The 18,975-nt window shown below is 43.1% G+C and overlaps 2 protein-coding genes across 2 annotated transcripts in view; both read left to right on the forward strand.

The window, feature by feature from the left end:
* Window positions 1-18,975, forward strand: part of LOC126396068 (uncharacterized) — a 737,953-nt gene that overhangs the window by 626,853 nt on the left and 92,125 nt on the right. The gene's annotated exons all lie outside the window — the stretch shown is intronic.
* LOC126396036 (GDNF family receptor alpha-2-like) overlaps window positions 1-18,975 on the forward strand; it is a 157,299-nt gene that overhangs the window by 118,109 nt on the left and 20,215 nt on the right. The window contains exons 6-7 of the mRNA XM_050053862.1: window positions 16,088-16,197; window positions 17,616-17,756. Of these exons, the coding sequence (XP_049909819.1) occupies window positions 16,088-16,197; window positions 17,616-17,756 (251 nt within the window). The remainder of the gene's footprint in view (window positions 1-16,087; window positions 16,198-17,615; window positions 17,757-18,975) is intronic.

Below are 18,975 nucleotides of genomic sequence, written 5' to 3' on the forward strand. Positions count from 1 at the left end.
ATTTAAACTTTCACATTGACTCGAGCAGTAATTTTCTCCCACGCCGACTCCCGTACCTTCGCTGCTGCAGCCGTGTTACTCTTCTTCCTGAAAACAGCTTCAAATTCGCTGTATGAGCGCATTAAAATATCCAACTCCAGAGGAGAAAAAAAATGCAGACCTTTTCTTGTCGCTTGTTGCCATGGTGAATCGTGGTATCGGGACTCCATTGATGACGGCTTTTTAAAGTCGTGGTGCACGCGCTTAACTCAGAGTGAACAAACTCTGTGTTGATTGAACCGATTGAAATCACCTGCTCTGAAACCCGTAACTCAGAGTTTCCCATCTCAGAGTTACTCAACTCAGAGTTCAGGGTTAGGCTCAGAGTTTGTTGAACCTCCTTTCTGAAACGGACCCCTGGTCTGAGTTACATAGAATGAAGAATAAGGTGCAGTAAACCCAGAATGTGATGTCCTCATATGAAGACGCAGGGTCTCAGGAGGACATGTACCTGGTGTTAACAGTGTATGGAAACATAAAAACTCATTTAGAAGAAAACAGAAATGCTTTTAAGCTGAAAACACACCAGCGCTGCTGCAGCGCGTCATGTGAGGACCAGACACCTTCACCTTCATCTCTGTATGAGCTTAAAATCACTTGTGGCACATTCTCTAATTAAAGCTGATTTCTCACCTGTAGAGCTGATCTCCAGAGCTGTGACTCAACAGGAAGTATCTTTCTGGCCATTGTCTTTATAATGACAGGACTGTGGGTCATTTAGCTCGAGATATTTCTCAACCTCAACAACAAGACTCTCCTCATCCACTCTTCATCACACACGAGATACAGCAACAGCTACAGAGTTCTCTTCATACATCCATGGTGAGGAGAGCAGTCAAGCTGCTACAGGAGCAGAGAAGAAGAGCTGCTAAGGGAGCTGGTCTGTACAAGCAGAGAGTGAGTGAGGCAAAAATGCATTTAATCCAGGGGGGGTGAGGCTGGAAATAGGACAGTGGTGTGAAGTGCCGCAGGGCGCGTCTGGGGTTGTACATTGAAAATGAGAGGGCGTATTTTTTGACACGTGGTATTCGCCACCGGTGTGTTTGGGCCGTATGTCCTCTTCAGAAATGCTGAAATGGCTGATTTCACAGAAGCTTTTTAAAACGTTGTGAGCCAAGTTGTTTATTGGTGGTTTTCTTTTCTTTTCTTTTTTGGTTGTTGTTGTTGGTTTTGTGATGAAACAATGAAAATACAGGAGCAAATGAATAATGACATTTTGTAAAATCTGTAGTCAGGGAAGAGACAGCTGTGCCAAACATGATGAAACATGAGACCTTTTTTTCAAAGTAAATTGTTCCTACAACATTAAACTATCTCAGAAAGTCATGTGTCTAATTTTCAGTGCTGTAAATGTCAGCTTAAAATTAAGACAGTCTGCACATGTTGGGACGATGACTCGCGGTGCTTCAGTTACACATTCACAGCTCCTCTGAGAGCTGGTCAGAGTGTTGCTGATTATTTTTTAAAACATGTTTCTGCTGCTCCGTCCTTTGATAATCAGAGACAGAGATGTTTCTCTGCTGAGTGATGAACAGTAACAATCTCTGCTCTGAGCGCCGCTGGAAGGACAACTGTTGCTCATAAATGAGAGAGATTTAGTGTCACACAGCGACGGAGAGAATCAGATTTTTTAGTGGGCTGAGAACAAATTGAGAGATTGAGACGTCCGTGGATACCAAAATAAAAAAGTGATACCATCAATAGTTGATTGTCCTGAAGACAAAGCAGGTGGAGTTAGTGAGTCATTGATTCAGCTGTGATGATGACAGGTGTTTTATTTTCTGTTTCATAAATGTTGAACATTGAATTCGGGGCCTTAAGCTAGAAATGAGGATCTGCTTTTGTGTGAATCCAAAAACCTTTTAGAAGTTTGAATCATTATAACCTGTATATGTGCAGCAAGGACAGTATTTAATCCTCTTACTGTCATCATCATAAAATTCCTGGAAAAGTTATCCAATTATAAAAACTGTTTTCCAGGCCTGGAAATGTTGGAAATTCACCAAAATTAGCGTGTGTACGCAGATTTTTCAAACATGGGTAAACCTGCTAAAAATAGATTCCTTTCACATTTGCAGTAATTTTGACATCGTGCCATCTTTCACTGCAGTTTCAATGTTTATATCTGTCGTCTGTGTCTCAGTTCAGTTCATACATATAATCTGTGGGTCCATGATTTAGGGCTAACTAACTTACTAGTTCACTCCTTCTTTTGTCAAGTGCAGCTGGTTGCTAGTTAACAGGAATGGCAACGGGTCGGCGCGAGAACAACTGGTGATGCAACCAGGAAATCCTCTGCAGAACAGACCGTCCCATTTCAGAGACCGTTTGGTTCGGCTGATGCGGTCTTCAAAGGACGCGGCCGATATCGACCATGAAGGCTGTGTCCTGCAAAGGCTGCAGCCCCTGAATTGACCTATGGCTAAGCCACGCCCCCCTCCATGGCAGGTGTCACAGTACACGGTGATTTTTGGGACATAACGATCAGATGTCATTGAGAAGTAACCAAAAGGGCCTAAACTACGCATTGGAGGGATATATTCATCATTTTATTGTTGAGAAGGTCGATGAAAAGCTTAAATTACAAGCCAAAATTTACAGGTCACAGTGTACGCTTGTGAACCGCATCTGGTTGCCGTCACCATCAAAGACAACAAGTTAAAGTGCCACTGAAGTTAAGGTTTTTGGCTCAGAATATGAGAAAAGGATAACGGCCTTTTTACCATCTTTACCAAGAGTGTCTCTCCGTTAGTTTGGTGCTACAGTATTTACACTGAATCATTCAGCATAACGTTTGCCAACCTTTGTTATCTCTGCCATTACAGATAAGTTAATGAAGCTAAGCTCCAGAAGTTAACGTTAGCTTAACTAGAGCCCTTTGGACAACAGCTAACAATGATGTACGATCACCAAAGTACAAAACTAGAACAAAATAGGCTAATGAACTCCCAGCAAACAAGGTGACATGATGAACAACGCAGCTAGGAGCTAACGTTAGGCTAACTTTAGCTAACGTTAGCTAGAGATGTTAAAGATAACTTTATATTTCTTTCCAGCAAAGTGACAATATGTTGCCTCAAACACAATGTTGACTTACCTTAGAACAGATGTAGACATCATTGTTAATCTTATTCACGTTGAGTTGATGTTGTGGTCTAACGTTACCACACAACTTTATCCAAAGGAGACACTTTTCTCGGTTGAGATGTGGTTTAAAGTGTAAAAAATACACCTGGTCGCCCAGCCTCTCAGGATACCTTGTGTCAGAGTTGCATGTACCCCATGCACACCGTTTGACCATTTTTAAACTTCAAATCTCAGAAAAAGCTCATAAAACCGAACAAACTGACTTTCTGTAATGCATTTCAATGGACGTCCAGGCAGAGAATGTCCCAGTGTATGGGAATGGCTATACGCACTGTGATTGGCTCATCGCGTGTGAGGGCGGGACTTAGCCATAGGTCAATTGTGACACAGCTACAGACATGAAAAACTAAGTTTTTATTGATAAATCAACACTTCCTGCTTCCATTTCAAAATAAAAGCCTTCTGACAACGTTTCTGTGGACAGAGTCCCTTCATTTGTCACCATGAGGCTCTTTATTGTGAAATATTTGCAGGATCATGTTGGTGATCGTTCAGTGGAGCACCGACTTTCAGTTGTAGGAATACAGAAGTTACAGCAGCAGCAACACACGTGAGCGTTTGGAGTGGCATTAGTGTTCGAGAGTCGACAGAGATATTTTAAAAAGTGGGGTTGTGTGGTCAGATTTTTTTTAAATGGAGGAGAAAATATCAGTTTACAAAAATATCTGATTACAATCACAATGAACACATATACCTTGGCCCTGCAGACAGTTTCAGTTTCCCGTGCTCAGTTTTCAGACATCAGTCCGTCAAACAGCAGCTCCAGGAAAAGTATATACATTATAATTTGTGTGAAGTGACCCTTTATGACCTGGAGCAGGGTCACACTGTGAGCACGCTGCTGAACTTGTGATGGAGCTGCTGGAGGTTTCCATCAGGACACATCTGGTGGATGTGAAGATTTCTGCGTATCAGGTTCCTTCTGACCTCCATCAAACCGAGAACACTCCCACTAATGACAGTGGTATGTATGCAAACACACCCGCCCGTGCACCGAGGCGTGGTGGGCTAAACTGCTTTTCCAACGCCGCCAGCAGCAGCTGAATGGTGTTTTAAGGCGAGGAAGCCAATCTAGCGCCTGCATCGCTCCATTACACGGTCAGTGAGGTGAGGTGGTGGTGTGATGGAAATAGCTGCCTCTTTTCTGGAGGTCACAGAGGACGGCGGCGACGCAACAGGCCCTCTCACTGTGATGACTGTGTGTGTGTGTGAGAGTTTACACAAACACACTCCCTGATTCATCTCATTTCCTCGCCGCTCGTCTGAATGTGTCCGCTCGGTTTACAGGAGCGATGAGGAGCGAGGGATGAGTCTTAGAGGGGAAATAAGGCGAGTTAACCCCAAGTAACCAGAGGGGAGTCTCTGCTGACGCTGATCCAGAGCGGCAACCAGAAACTCATAAGCTATGCAAATATGTAAATATGTAAATAAGCAGTCCCACTTAGGGACTGTTAATTAAAGAGAACATCAAGACAAAACAAAGCAGCTAATCACCACACAGATGTGTACACACACACACACACACACACACACACACAGATGAAGGCAGATGAGGAAACTAAACACGTGCAACGAGGTTAAAGACGTCTCAGCAAAAAGCATCACTAGTAATGACATCGCAGTGTCGCGTGTCATGTCTCGTGTAGTTTCCAGCACAGTGACATGATGAATCAAAGCACGGCCCGTTAGCTGCTGCTCATCTTCATACTCACAACAAACACAAACGTCCTGTGTTACATTTACACAAAATAATGAGATCTAAACTGCAGAGACAAAATATCTCCACAGACACAACAAACTGCTGCTGACGCTGCTCAGACTTCAGAGCGCTGCTTCAACAGGAAGTCACGTAACTCCTGATCCTTTGTTAGAACAGATTTATCCTCACGCTCCCATCAGACTCACAAACCACAGTTTAAAAAAAGGGGCAAAATCGATGCAGCAGAATCTGAGATATCATCTGTTTTATTCCTCACATTGTTCGCCTACATTACCCACAATGCACCTCTCCCTCTGACAGTCTGGTGGCAGACTGTGGTGTGCTATGCTAGCAGCAGCTAAAGTTTCCTCCAAACCTTCTTTCTATCTCCACACCCGTATGTACAGCCATTCAGCACATTCTTGTGAACACTAAGTCTTTTAATACCCTGAGGGAAATTCTTCAAATTTGGCACAAACGTCCACTTAGACTGAGCAATCACCTGATTAGGTTTTTGTGGTCAAAAGTCACTGTGACCTTGCATCTGTCTCATTCTTGTGTTTGCGATATCTCAAGAAGGCCTTACTGGAATGTCCTCAAATTCGGCACAAACATCCACTTGGACTCAGTGATGAACTGATTAGAATTTGGTTGTCCAAGGTCAAAGGTCAAGGTGACTGTGACCTCCCAAAACATGTTTTTGTCCATAACTGAAGAATTCATTCACTAATTCTGACCAAACTTGACACAAATGTCTGACAGGATAAAATAATGAAGGTCAAAGGTCAAAGGTCAGCTTGACTGTGACATCATCATGTCTTAACGTCATATCTCAGGAACAGAAGGGGAGACATTTGGTCAGATACTGAATTGGTGACTCTAATCTTGAAACTGTGCTGATTGTATAGATCTTCTGTGTGTGAAGCATCCATGTTTTCACTGACATGGATGGAGACTGTCAGAGACAGAGTGGTTCGTGAAGGCGTGAGACCGTGAGGCAGTAATTTTAGTTTACTCTTCAAACTTGTAGTCTTTAACCAACGCTGACTTAAGTGACATCACTCGAGGACATTTATCAGACCTCACAGCTTCCTCTGGAGACACTGAAGGCTTTATACTACTTTTAAAACTCGACAACACCTGGAGACACACTGATGTGGAAAATCCCCGGAGTTCATCTTTAACTTTATGAACCTTCTCCATCACAGCAGGGGAGGCAGCTGTTTAATGAGCTGATGTATTTATAACTTCATTAGGTTGCCAAGGTGACCTGTGTCATTGTAGACATCCCATATTGTTTCGACTGTGTGAGGAAATGAGATCAAACCAGTGCTGTCAAATTAAAGCCTTAATTTTTGTGATTAATTTGAAATATTCAAAGTCTGAACAGACTGAACTGAGGAGTCAGATGGTTCCTTGGGCTTTTTGGATTTTTCGGGCAGGACTCAAATCACAGCCCGATGACACACTGGAGCCGTTCTTATCATAACCTCTCCCCAACTATATAAAACTACGTTACCACTGACGTTAGAGTGCGTAGATAGCATCAGTGTCCTTTCATTCAGCCCCCGTGTGAGCAGTGTTGCTACATCCCACAAGCTCAATCTCCAGTACGGGCCTGTGTGGCTTTGTGCTGCTGGGTTAGCCGCTAACCAGAGTCTGTCACTGTGCGACAGTACAGTGACAGACTTGGGGTTGTGTGTGCATCGTGCCAGTGGGTTAGCTGCTGATTAGTGACGGTTGCTTTTCAGCAGCTCGATCTTCATTTCAGCTCCCTCAGTGAACATGCCCCCACTGTCTCAGAACAAATACTGCTCATTGTTCTACACTTTAAAACGTCCTCTCATAAACTCTGCAACCTTTTTAATCATTTTGATTTGGCGAGGTGGTTCATGAGACACTTTCCTGTGGTGTGACAAACTCATTACACATATTCATAATAATGCTGCGCTTTCTTTACATCGTAGCTGCCAATGTGAACATGAATTCATAATCAGTTTATATTTACAGACGCATCATATGAAGAGTCACAGCTGATTTTACAGAACATTAATAAATAACACTTTAAATGTCCTTAAATCTGCTCATGACTACATGACTGTGTGTTCTTAATTTATGTCCGTGGTAGTGTCATTGGGATGAGTTTAAGTCAAATGTAGACTTACTAACAGGCTAATAGACAATGTGTGTGTGTGTGTGTGTGTGTGTGTGTGTGTGTGTGTGTGTGTGTGTGTGTGTGTTGTTTATCCCTATTAATGCCGACATGATAATTGAATAAGACTCGGGGATGTGTGAGTGTGTTACACCATGACTGACGACTCAGGGTCAGAGAGAAAAGATGCATCCCTGACAGCACACACACACACACACACACACACACACACACACACACACACACACACACACACACACACACGTAAATGAATGGAGCCTATTATGAAGCATAATATGTAATGTTGTATGGAGCGGTGTGTATGTGCTGACTGACAGTCCGTAATGAGGCCATTTGGACTCAGTCAGCCTCGCTGTAATTTGATTTTAATATTCCTCACCTTCTCGTGCACACACACACACACACACACACACACACACACACACACACACAGTCTTAATTGAGAGCATCACATGCTGCGCTGAGGACCATTTAACACACACATGGAGATATCATGACAGCAAGCAGCTCGCTGTTTCCATGTTTATAGCAATGTGATGATGTCTGTGATTCCTCCCACGTCTTCAGACACTCGGCTCATAATGCAAACGGAGGTCATTGCTTTGTTCTCGACTGCTCTTTCCTCAAATGTCACCGTTAAATGACTCACAGTCACATTACCTGATCCACACTCAGTTAAATTTAGCTTTGTTTTCTCTGTCAGGAGCAAATGATTCGCTTCTCAAGGCGTGTGATGAGCCGTGCAGTTTAGTTTGCTTAATTTACCCAGAATTCCTAGACAATTAGTCCTGATTAAAGGGACAGTTCAGATTGTTTGAAGTGGGCTTGTGTGACGTACTCATACAGTAGATGGCGGCTGGTACGCCCAGAGTTTGGGAAAACAGACAGGATGGGGGGCAGCAGCAAAACATATAAGATACCTAAAACAATCAGTTAAGGAGGTCTCCTCCTCTCCTAAACTATTTAAACTTTAAAAACACTGAATAAAGATGTTTCATGTTAAAAATCACTGTTTGGCACAAGGGCTGGAGCCGAGCTGCTGCTGACGTTTGCTCAGCTTGTTTCTTTGTTAACTGAAGATTTAAAGAACTAAATCATACAGCTAAAAACAACCAAGATCTAAAGTGTTTTTTGGGGGAAATGTGGCTTAAAACTAGATAAAAAGTAAATTTAGGACAGAAGATTTTTACCAGCATTTCACCAGACCTCTGGGAACAGTTGACCTAAAAACAGTGGCTAAAGTAAGCTGATATTAACTACTGACGTTAGCCAAAGGAAAGATTGACCAAGTGTTAATACGCAGGGAGAAAGTGGCTCAAGTTAGCTAACAGTCGCGAGTAACTTGAGCCAAAGGATCAGTTTACCCAGTAGGTAGAAAGCAGTGGCTAAAGTTAGGAAGCATTAGCTAGCAATGTTAGCCTGACAGTGTTTCGCCAGACCTCTGGGAACAGTTGACCTGGTACAAAATAGTAATAGTAAGGTTCATTTGACAGAGTTTCACGTAGTGCTTAGAAAATAGTGGCCAAAGTTATATAGCGTTAGCTAGCCACTCTTATCTAATAGAATGGTCTATCCTAACATTAGGCGGAAACGTAACGTTAGCTAGTAGGTTAACCTTAGCCTGACAGGGTTTCATCCGACCTCTGGGAACGGTTGACCTAGTAGGTAGAAAATAGTTGATAAAGTTAGCTAATGTTCACTAGTTACCTTAGCCTGACAGCGAGTCGCCAGTCCTCAAGGAATGTTTGACCTAGTAGGTAGAACGCAGTGGCTTAAGTTAGCTAAATTTAGTTAGTAGCGTCCGTGCACAGAGTTGAAATATAACAACAGTTATAGAGCCTGTGTTCACATAGCATTTGTTTTCAGCACCGGCATCTTTTTCCAGGTGTTATGGAGCGAGCGTATGCTGCTGCATGCAGCCACCAAAAGATAAAGTGCTGCACCCAGCGTCTTTTCTTTCAGAGCACTCTGCCTTTTTTGTGCGTCCGCCCGAGCACTTCAAGTTTAAAATCCCTGAACTTTTCAGAAAGGCATCGGTGACGTCATTGCTGCTTCTTTAGCTAAGCTACTGTCTACTGTCACAACAATGACAGAATGTTCTGAGAGCAGATCAGCCGGCGGACGCTTGATGTTGTGTTGCTACCTGGCTAATGTTAGTGTCAAGATATTGATGTCACAGCACGCCATTAAAAAACGTATTTATGAAGCGCTCCCCAGCGCCTTGCCACCGCTTTTCTGCTGAAGAAAAATGCTACATGGACACAGTCCTTTACTCAAGCACATTCACTCATCCGATCAAAAAGTCGTTTCAGTCGTCGACCCAACCTCACACGTAACAGTCATAGTCCACTGGACTCTGGTACTCTTTCATCAGCTTGCAGTCTAACGTTAGTAACTTCGGGAGGTCTGGAGGTCGAGGTCATTTCCACACTGAACAAATCAGTAAAGTTGTGGTGAAGATCTCTTTGCTTTGTTTTGTGTGGATCACAGCATGGGTTTCTGATGATACCTGCTGCCTGCAGCCTCATGCAGCACTTTTGTGTCTTCACTTTTATCTTTATTTAATCATGCAGTACATATATTTATCCCTTCCTGCCCTCCTTCTGAATTTTGTGCGTCACACTAGTCTCATGGTTGCAAACATGTTATTTAAGTTCAGTATTTCCTGTGAAAATTCAGCTTGTTTTTAGTTTTTGTTTCTTTTTTTTTGTCATTGGGAACCACTGCTCACCAGGTGTCTGTGATAGTTACCATGGAAACACTGGTCAGCAGGTGTCTATGACTGTTATCATGAAAACATGGCTGTGAGTTAGCCCGAGGCTAGCCTGGCTAACTTTACACACTTTAAACCAGTCGGGCTTTATTTTTGTGAAACTGTCAAACTTGCGTTGGATCTGAGTTTTTTTTTTCAAACTGTGAGGCGCGTCCTCGGGGAGGCGTGGGGGAGTTGAAGTGGGGGTGAAGTGAAAGATACTGCGTGAGGTGAGAGAAACAGGTGGACGCAGGTTTTTATGAAGACAACAGTCAGTTGTTGGGGTTTGTCCGCTCAGCAGCTCATAGACAGTGACGGCACTTCAACCGAATCTCACACTTTTCTTCTCTTATAATAACTCAAATTTAAACACAGACATGAGACAACTTTTTTTAAATTCAGTGTGACTTAAACTTTTTGAGGCTATCCTTTCCATCATGAATAAATGTCCATAAATCTGCAAAGAACTCACCGGAGAGGCTGCAGAACCTGCCTACTAATCTTTATGTTTTAAGGTTTCTCCTGTATCACAGTAATCCAGTGACAGATGTGTGTGCATCCATGAGTATGCTGCAAACAGGAGCTGCTCACAGGTCATTCGACACACTTTTGATGGTGAAAGTCTGATTCAATGGAAGAGAATCCTGCAGGGGAAGTTGCTATTCCGGCATTAACAACTGTCTACACAGCAGAGCAACCCGAAAAAGGAAGACAGACTGATCAAACGGAGAGTCCCTTTCACTCCTACTTTGTTTGGTCCGGACTTTCAGACTTTTCAGTTTGATCCTCACCAGAATTTTGTCTGGATTCTGGTTCCAGTCTAGAGAGCAGATCTGGAATTCACCAAATTCACTAAAGTAAAAGTGTTCACCAAAGTAAAACTTTAAATTCTGGCGCAACATTGATTTGGGGTGTAAGAAAATCGATTAACTTAATGGCTTGGGCCTTTCTTGTAAATTATATTCTTTAAATTAAAAAGTTTCACCGCATTTTTATTAGCTTGGTGCTTTTATTTTGACGGAAAGGCGCATCCATTGAATTCCGGATCCTGTCGCTCTCGCCCTGGTTCAGGTTCCTTACCAAAATGGCCACTAAACAGCCCCAGACTAGTTTACTAACAGTAAAAGGGTCTATAGAAAACATAGTGACTAAAAGTTGACTAAAACGTCATGAATTTTCTTGGACAAAAATGTTTAAAAACATTGTCTCAGATTTCCATCATGACTAAACATAAATAAAAATCCATTATCACAGACGAGGCTGCAGAACCTGAGAATCTTAATGTTTTTAGGTTTTCTTCAGAACAGGCTGAAACGTGAGTGTGAAACTCTGAGCTGTGACCGGTTGGAAATGACTGTTGACATTTTTCAGTTCTAAAAGTTGTGACAGGAGTTGATAGAAGAGCTAATATCAGCACTAATGAGAAGATGAGGCACTAATTGATCTTTAAACAATGCACGCTAACGGTGTGAGAAGCAGTTAGCAGCAGTGACGGATGAAGGTCACAGAGAGAGACGATGATGACGATGGTGCCGCAGACAGCAGGAGGGTCGGAGCACAGATCGCTGAGTGGCTCAATTTAGCGCCTCTGAAACCACTTGATCAAATCCTGCCCGGGCTTTGTCATGTCCCCACAGGGCTCGTTAATGATTCAACTAAACTAATCATCAACCGTGAGGACAGAGGGGAAAAAAAGTACTGTACTCTGTCTGACCTGAGATGTTTCCTCTGAATGAGACTCCAGCCCGTCATAATGAGAGGGCTTTGGGCCAGAACACATGAAAAAATAAACATATTTAAATAAGACATGACCTGAGGTTTTGGCAGCGAGCACAAAGCTCAGAGGTTGATTCAGTAAAGTTCAGAGCTCCAAGAGGAGGACGTTAATGCATGAGATGGCTGCAGGGGTCATTTAAAGGGTCATACCACTGTTTTGGTGTGTTTTAGTGACACTGTGGACCCTGCGTCTGTTTGCCAGTGTGAGTCAATGGGGAAGGTTCATTTGTACTTACTTATACAAAAATAGATATTTCAAACGTCATAAACGTCGCTTCCCTCATACTTCTATTTCAACACCTTCTCATATAATAATCTAATAGAATACATTACAAATGACATTGTAGGACATGAATTCAGTGCTCTGTAGTGGAATATGTTTTAAAACTAACCCTCCCAACTCTTCAGCATGGTACCGAATGCTTTGTTTTCCCCTCAGCATAAAAGGATGTGACGTTCTGCTCCCATGAATCCCAGCTGTATCTAACGGAGCTCACCAGCACTCATCTGAGCGTTCGGCTGCTTCAACACTTCTGAGGAACTGTGATGACAATAAAAGCGAACATGATGCTTTATGAAAGAGCATTTCTCGTGTGTGAAGTTTGGCTGTCGTATAATAAAGAGACAGAATGAAAGGAGGATAGATGATAGAAATCAGTGCTGAGCTGCGGGTGATGTACGGCCGATAGATGCAAACATGGCGGCACGCTGTCCTCGTGTTTCTTTGAAATTAACGGCTGCCAAACACGAAAACACAACTCAGCAACTGTCTGAGTCACGGCCTCACACTGCAGTCTGCCCTGACAAGCCAAGGGTGGAGGTGTCACTGAGTGTGTGTGTGTGTGTGTGTGTGTACTTGTACAGGATACATAGTGAGGACCAAAAAAAATGTATTTTAGCAACAGTGAGGACGTTTTTGAAAAGTGAGGACATTTTGGCTGGTCCTCACTTCTTCATTGTAGCTACTTAGCTCTAGTGAGACACAAAGAAGAAATAACAATGGCTTTTTCGCCTGAAACGCTGAAAAAATAAAATAAAAGAGGGAGACAGGTTTTTCCTGTTTCATCTTATTTTGTTATATTTCTCCCTCTCCCCTCTCTGGGAGTGTCCAACCTCCCGCTGCCCGCTCCCGCCTCAAACACGGAGACCTCCCTCTCCGTGGAGCCCACCCACCCGCCCGCCCTCCCGGCTCCGCTCCGCTCCGCTCCCAGGGCTGACCCTCGTGCCCTCCGACTGGGGTCCCTCTGTTTTTGTCTTTTATGCAAGAGGTACATTATCAATATCTCCTCCACAGTCGCCATGTTTGTTTTTGAGGTTGTTGTCATAAACTTTTGACTCTGGGCTGCCCCCTGGTGGATATATTGGTTAACATCCATGCCAATGTAAAGGATGCATGGAAGTATGTGGGCAGTGACGGTAACATCGTTTGAAACAGACATATACATTTTCGTACGTAAAGGGAGCATAAATGGGCCTTTAGGTATTAAGTTCTGATGGTTGAAGTTAGGGACTGTTCTTTACCTTTCAAAGGAGGGGGGTGACTGGGATGTGACCCTCCCTGAAGCTACTCATGTCCTCCACCATCCGTCTACCACTTACCCTTTGATGTTTGGAAGTTAAAAGTTGAAGACAAAATCCTGGAGTTGAAAAAGTTTTTCTCTCTTGTTGTTCGTGCTGGTTCGTTCATGCAAACACCTTTTTTTTTTGGTCCAAATTTTAAATGAGATGTAGAATAAAGTGATTTTGATAAAATATCATTAATTTAAGATCAGATTTGTTTATGGTGTTTTATTTTTCTTTCTGACAGGAGTGTTTCTTTAAAAAATAATTTAAAAAAAAGGCAAACAAAAAAAAAAAGACAGAAAAAAAATGTGCGGGCATTTTTTTTATATATAAAAAAATTGCCAAAAATTTTCTCCAAAACTTATCACCAAAAATGGAAAATTGCCAGGATTTGGAAGGCATGTTTTTCTTTAAAAACCAGTGATAAAATAAATACATGATAAGCCATTTAAATGTGTATGCCCCTCCCCCTGACTTCTCATAAATAACAAACAGTCCCTTAGAGTAAGGGGACAGGTAATGCACTATGTTAGTCAGGGTCCTCACAAGGGTGTGTGTGTGTGTGTGTGTGTTTCACATGCAGAGGCGGACAGTGAGAGAGACTAGAGGAAAGTGTGTGTTTGTCAGTGTGGATTATGGCTGTGTCTTTTGTCTCGAGTTGGCATCGTCGGCAGGATTACTCAAGCAGGACAACACACACTCACAGTCACACACACACACACACACTCACAGTCACACACACACACACACACACACACACACACTCAGTCACACAGACTCTGACCTCTGTGTGAAAGTCAAAAGCACAGCACTCAGGCCTGTCAAACTGTATCATTCCTCGCAGTCGACAGACGAGCAAACAAACATTTTCACACTGACGCATGTGTGAGCGAGTCGTGTCAGGCACTCATGCGTTCACACAAACACACACTCACACACAGAGGAGGACTGTGTCTATCGTGTGGCGTCATACAGCGCTGGGATCACACATGTGTGCCACCCTGCTGATGCCACCATACGACATCTTTCACCTTCCTCCTCCTGCGTCCGTCCGTCCGTCCGTCCGTCCATCTGTCTCTCCAACACGCTGCAACATCGCACTCAGAAAGACAAGAAGAAGAATCATGAGGCAGGACAGAGGCTCAGGAATTAAAGAGAATAGAGAGGGAGACAAAAGAAGAGAGGAGACAAGACAGGATGGAGAAACAGGAAACTAGGACAGGCAGTAGATTAAGCTCAGCAGCTGTACAGTTATTGCCTGTGACAGTTCCTGGTGCATTAACATATGCATGATGTGGTGGATACTGCAGGACATGCGTACTGGAAATGCAGAGATAATCTCCCAAACTACTGTGTGAATCAGCCTTTTATTTCCACCGTCAGGAGAGTTTCTCTGCATCTGATCTGTTCTAGTTAATGTTTTTACTGCAGTGCTCAGACGGACGGGTGGAACAGGAGGACAAAAGAAATTAAATAAATAATAATATTAGCAGATTGAGTTCATGAATAATTAACGTTTAACGAGGAGGTGACATCAGTGTGTCCTGCTAGATTTATAGATACTTACAGTGGCATAAACAAAGTTTGGGCACCCCAACACAATGAAGCTCTCAGACCATAGTTAGCTTGTTAGAGCTCTGGCTTGTTCACAGTCATCATTAGGAAAGGACAGTTGATGCAAATTTCAAAGCTTTATACACCCACCAGCCACTTTATTAGGGACACCTTGCTGGTACAGGGTGGGACCCCCTTTTTAATTCTTGGTGTCACAGATTCAACAAGGTGCTGGAAACATTCCTCAGAGATGTTGGTCCATATTGACATGATGACATCACACAGTTGATCCATGATGAGAATCTCCCGTTCCAGCACATCCCAAAGGTGCTCTATTGGACTGAGATCTGGTGACTGTGGAGGCCATTGGAGTACAGTGAACTCATTGTCATGTTTGAGATGATGTGAGCTTTGTGACATGGTGCGTTATCCTGCTGGAAGTAGCCATCAGAAGATGGGTACACTGTGGTCATAAAGGGATGGACACGCTCAGCAACAATACTCAGGTAGGCTGTGGTGTTTAAACCATGCTCAGTTGGTACTAAGAAAATCTCCCCCACACCATTACACCACCAGCAGCAGCCTGAAGCGTTGATACAAGGCAGGATGGATCCATGCTTCCATCTGAATGTGGTTTTTCCAATCTTCTATTGTCCAGTTTTGGTGAGAAAACCCGTGTGAATTGTAGCCTCAGTTTCCTGTTGTTAGCTGACAGGAGTGGCACCTGGTGTGGTCTTCTGCTGCTGTAGCCCATCTGCTTCAAGGTTGGACAAGGTGTTGTTGCTTCAGAGATGGTCTTCTGCACACCTTGGTTGGAACCAGTGCTTATTTGACTTCCTGTTGCCTTTCTATCATCTTGAACCAGTCTGGCCATTCTCCTCTGACCTCTGGCATCAACAAGGCATTTTGGCTCACTGGATATTTTCTCTTTTTGGGACCATCCTCTGTAAACCCTAGAGATGGTTGTGCTGAAAATCCCAGTAAATCAGGTTGAGAAAACAAAGGTCAATGTACTCAACAGGCGTAGATGGACAGGCGATTCAGCGAGGCTTCAGCAATGATGTGGGTTTGCACCCATTGGACTGTCATAGTGAAGAGGGAGCTGAGCCAGAAGGCGATGCTTTTGATTTCCTGGTCCATCTGCGTCCCAACTGTCACCTATGGTCATGAGCTCTGGGTAGTGACCGAAAGAATGAGATCACAAGCGGCCAAAGTGAGTTACCGGGGTGTCTGGGCTCAGCCTTAGAAATAGGGGGAGGAGCTTGGAGTAGAGCCGCTACTCCTTTACACTGAAAAAGGTCCAGATGAGGAGGTTCAGGCATCTGTAAAATACTCTTTCCAACAACCTCCAAAGTGCATCCCGTTTGTGCGTTTGTGTCTGCAGGTCTCGGCTCGCTGATTTCCACATGAACTGCCAGATGACATCTCACACCGTCACCAGCTGCCCTCATGACAACTACCACGGCTGCCTCATGTCCTACGTCGGCCTCATTGGTAAGTTCATCTGTTCTTAAGCCTCCGCACCGGTGGGGGCGTGGCCGGAGGGTTGTTTGTTCTTCCCACAACTCAAAAACGGTTTTAGGCGATTTCCTAAAATTTGGCACAAACGTCCTCTTGGACTCAAGAATGAACTGATTAGACTTTGGTGGTCAAAGATCACTGTGACCTCATCTGTCTCAGTGTTGTAAATGCAATATCTCATCAGCACCTTTAGATTTTTTTTTTTTTTTTTCAAATTTGGCACAAATGTTCACTTTGACCCAAAGATGAACTGATTTGCTTTTGGTGGTCAAAGGTCAAGGTCAATGTGACCTTGTCTGTCTCAATCTTGTGAGCACAATACCTCATGAACACCCTGAAGAATTTTTGTTTTTAATTTGGCACAAATGTCCACTGTGAGAGAAGGACTAACGTTTGTAATTTGTTAGTCAAAGGTCAAGGTCACTGTGATCTTTTCTGTTTCATTCTTGTGACCGTGATATCTCAAGAATACCATTCAGGAAGTTCTTCAAATTTGGCACAAATGTCTAGTTGGACTAAACAATAAAGTTATTAGAATTTGGTGGCTAAAGGCCAAGGTCACTGTGACTTTCCCTCTGTCTCATTCTCATATCTGTGATATCTCAAGACCACCTTGAAGGAATTGCTTCAAATTTCGCACAAACTTCTACTTTGAGTCAAGAATGAACTAATTAGAATTTGATGGTCAAAGGTCTAAGTCACTGTGACCTTACCTCCATCTCATTGTTGAAACTGGGATATCTCAAGAACACCTTTAGGGAGGTTCTTTAAATTTGGCACAAATGTCTATTGAACTGATTAGAATTTAGTGGTCAAAGGTGAAGCTCACTGTGACCTCAGAAAACCCGTTAACTCAAGAAATCATGTGGTTATCATGACAAAATTGTTGCTCTGTAAAAGGAAAGCGACATGTTTAGTGGGATGCGCCTGTAAACTCTTATTTATTAACCTCCACAGTGGAGAGAAATTTGAATATATTAGAGCTGTGAACTCTAATTTTCCCTCTTTTATCAATACGATGGATATTTAGTCAGAAAAAAGAGTTGTTTTAAAAAAGACACTCTTGTGTTCCTGTGCTGATTGATGTGCAGATAATTCTAACAACCTTCAATCAGTCTATATCAGGTACCGTCCGCTTTCCTCTGCCGTTATTTGAATACCATCTTTTATTAGACAGTTTACAGTAGGTGCTGTTATTCTGTCAGTGGTGTGTCTTTGTTACAGGAACACACTGCAGGTGACTCACTTCCTCTCTGGAAATCATCCACTGATTCAATTCTCAATTTGCAAAAATCGTCTTTAGCTTTCTTCCCGGCTAATCTGCATCCTAATTCTTATTCCTCCCCAACATGAACTCCCCCTCCTTCCCCCTTCCTCTCTTTCTATCTCAGGCTCTGATGTAACGCCGAACTACAGCGACAGCAGTCCATCCAACATCACCATGAGCCTGTGGTGTACCTGCAGGGGCACCAGCAATCAGGAGCGCGAGTGTGACGCTTTCCACCGGGACTTCACACACAACACCTGCCTCAGTGAGTCCTCACTTTGTGTTATCTTCTACACGTACAAAGGCCAAATTTAGACACAAAACCAAGCCGATTAAAAACAAGAATAAAATCCTCCACAGTCGAGAGCACTTCGGCGGTTTGACGGGAGAGTAACGGCTCAGGTCAGGGCTGAATTTATGACTGCAGCACCCCCCCCCCCCACACACACACACACACACACACACACACACACACACACACAGATTCAGATCTAACTGGACCTGCTGGTTCTTGTTAGCCAAAAATAACAAACACAAAAGCTCTTTCATACCATCTGTTGTCTCCAAACATAACTCTGTGAGGAGAGGCACACAGAACACCAAGTCCGAATATCTCAAGACTGCAAAACTTACTGTATTTATTTTTAATAATTTTTTAGAATATTTTTGACTCCTGTCCTCCTATTTTTTTCCCTATGTTGTATTTATATGATATGTTTATGATATGCTTCGTGATTTTCTGTTTTATTGCTGCTGTGCATTCAGTCGCTCTTTGGGGACAAAAAAACGTATCATTACTGTGAATTCTCAGATATGATAGTTTCTAATTTCCCTGCTCCCCAGTTAAACTCAACACTTCCTCTGTGTTAACCTGTTTTTCTTCAGTGTAATGTCCATTTAGACATTTTGTTTATAAAGCGCAATACCACAAATCACAGTTTGCCACAGGGCTTTACAGCACACAATATCCCTCTGTCCTCTCACCCTGACTGCAGATAAAGAAAAACTCCCCAAATAAACATCTATTCATCTATTGCACGTCTGTCCGTCCTGGAAGAGGGATCCCTCCTCAGTTGCTCTTCCTGAGGTNACCTGTTTTTCTTCAGTGTAATGTCCATTTAGACATTTTGTTTATAAAGCGCAATACCACAAATCACAGTTTGCCACAGGGCTTTACAGCACACAATATCCCTCTGTCCTCTCACCCTGACAGCAGATAAAGAAAAACTCCCCAAATAAACATCTATTCATCTATTGCACGTCTGTCCGTCCTGGAAGAGGGATCCCTCCTCAGTTGCTCTTCCTGAGGTTTCTACCGTTTTTTTTCCCCGTTAAAGGGGTTTTTTTGGGGAGTTTTTCCTGATCAGCTGTGAGGGTCATAAGGACAGAGGGATGTCGTATGCTGTAAAGCCCTGTGAGGCAAACTGTGATTTGTGATATTGGGCTTTATAAATAAAATTGATTGATTGATTGATTGATTGATA

The sequence above is a fragment of the Epinephelus moara genome, chromosome 9, assembly GCF_006386435.1.
Source record: "Epinephelus moara isolate mb chromosome 9, YSFRI_EMoa_1.0, whole genome shotgun sequence".
Lineage (NCBI taxonomy): Eukaryota > Metazoa > Chordata > Actinopteri > Perciformes > Serranidae > Epinephelus > Epinephelus moara.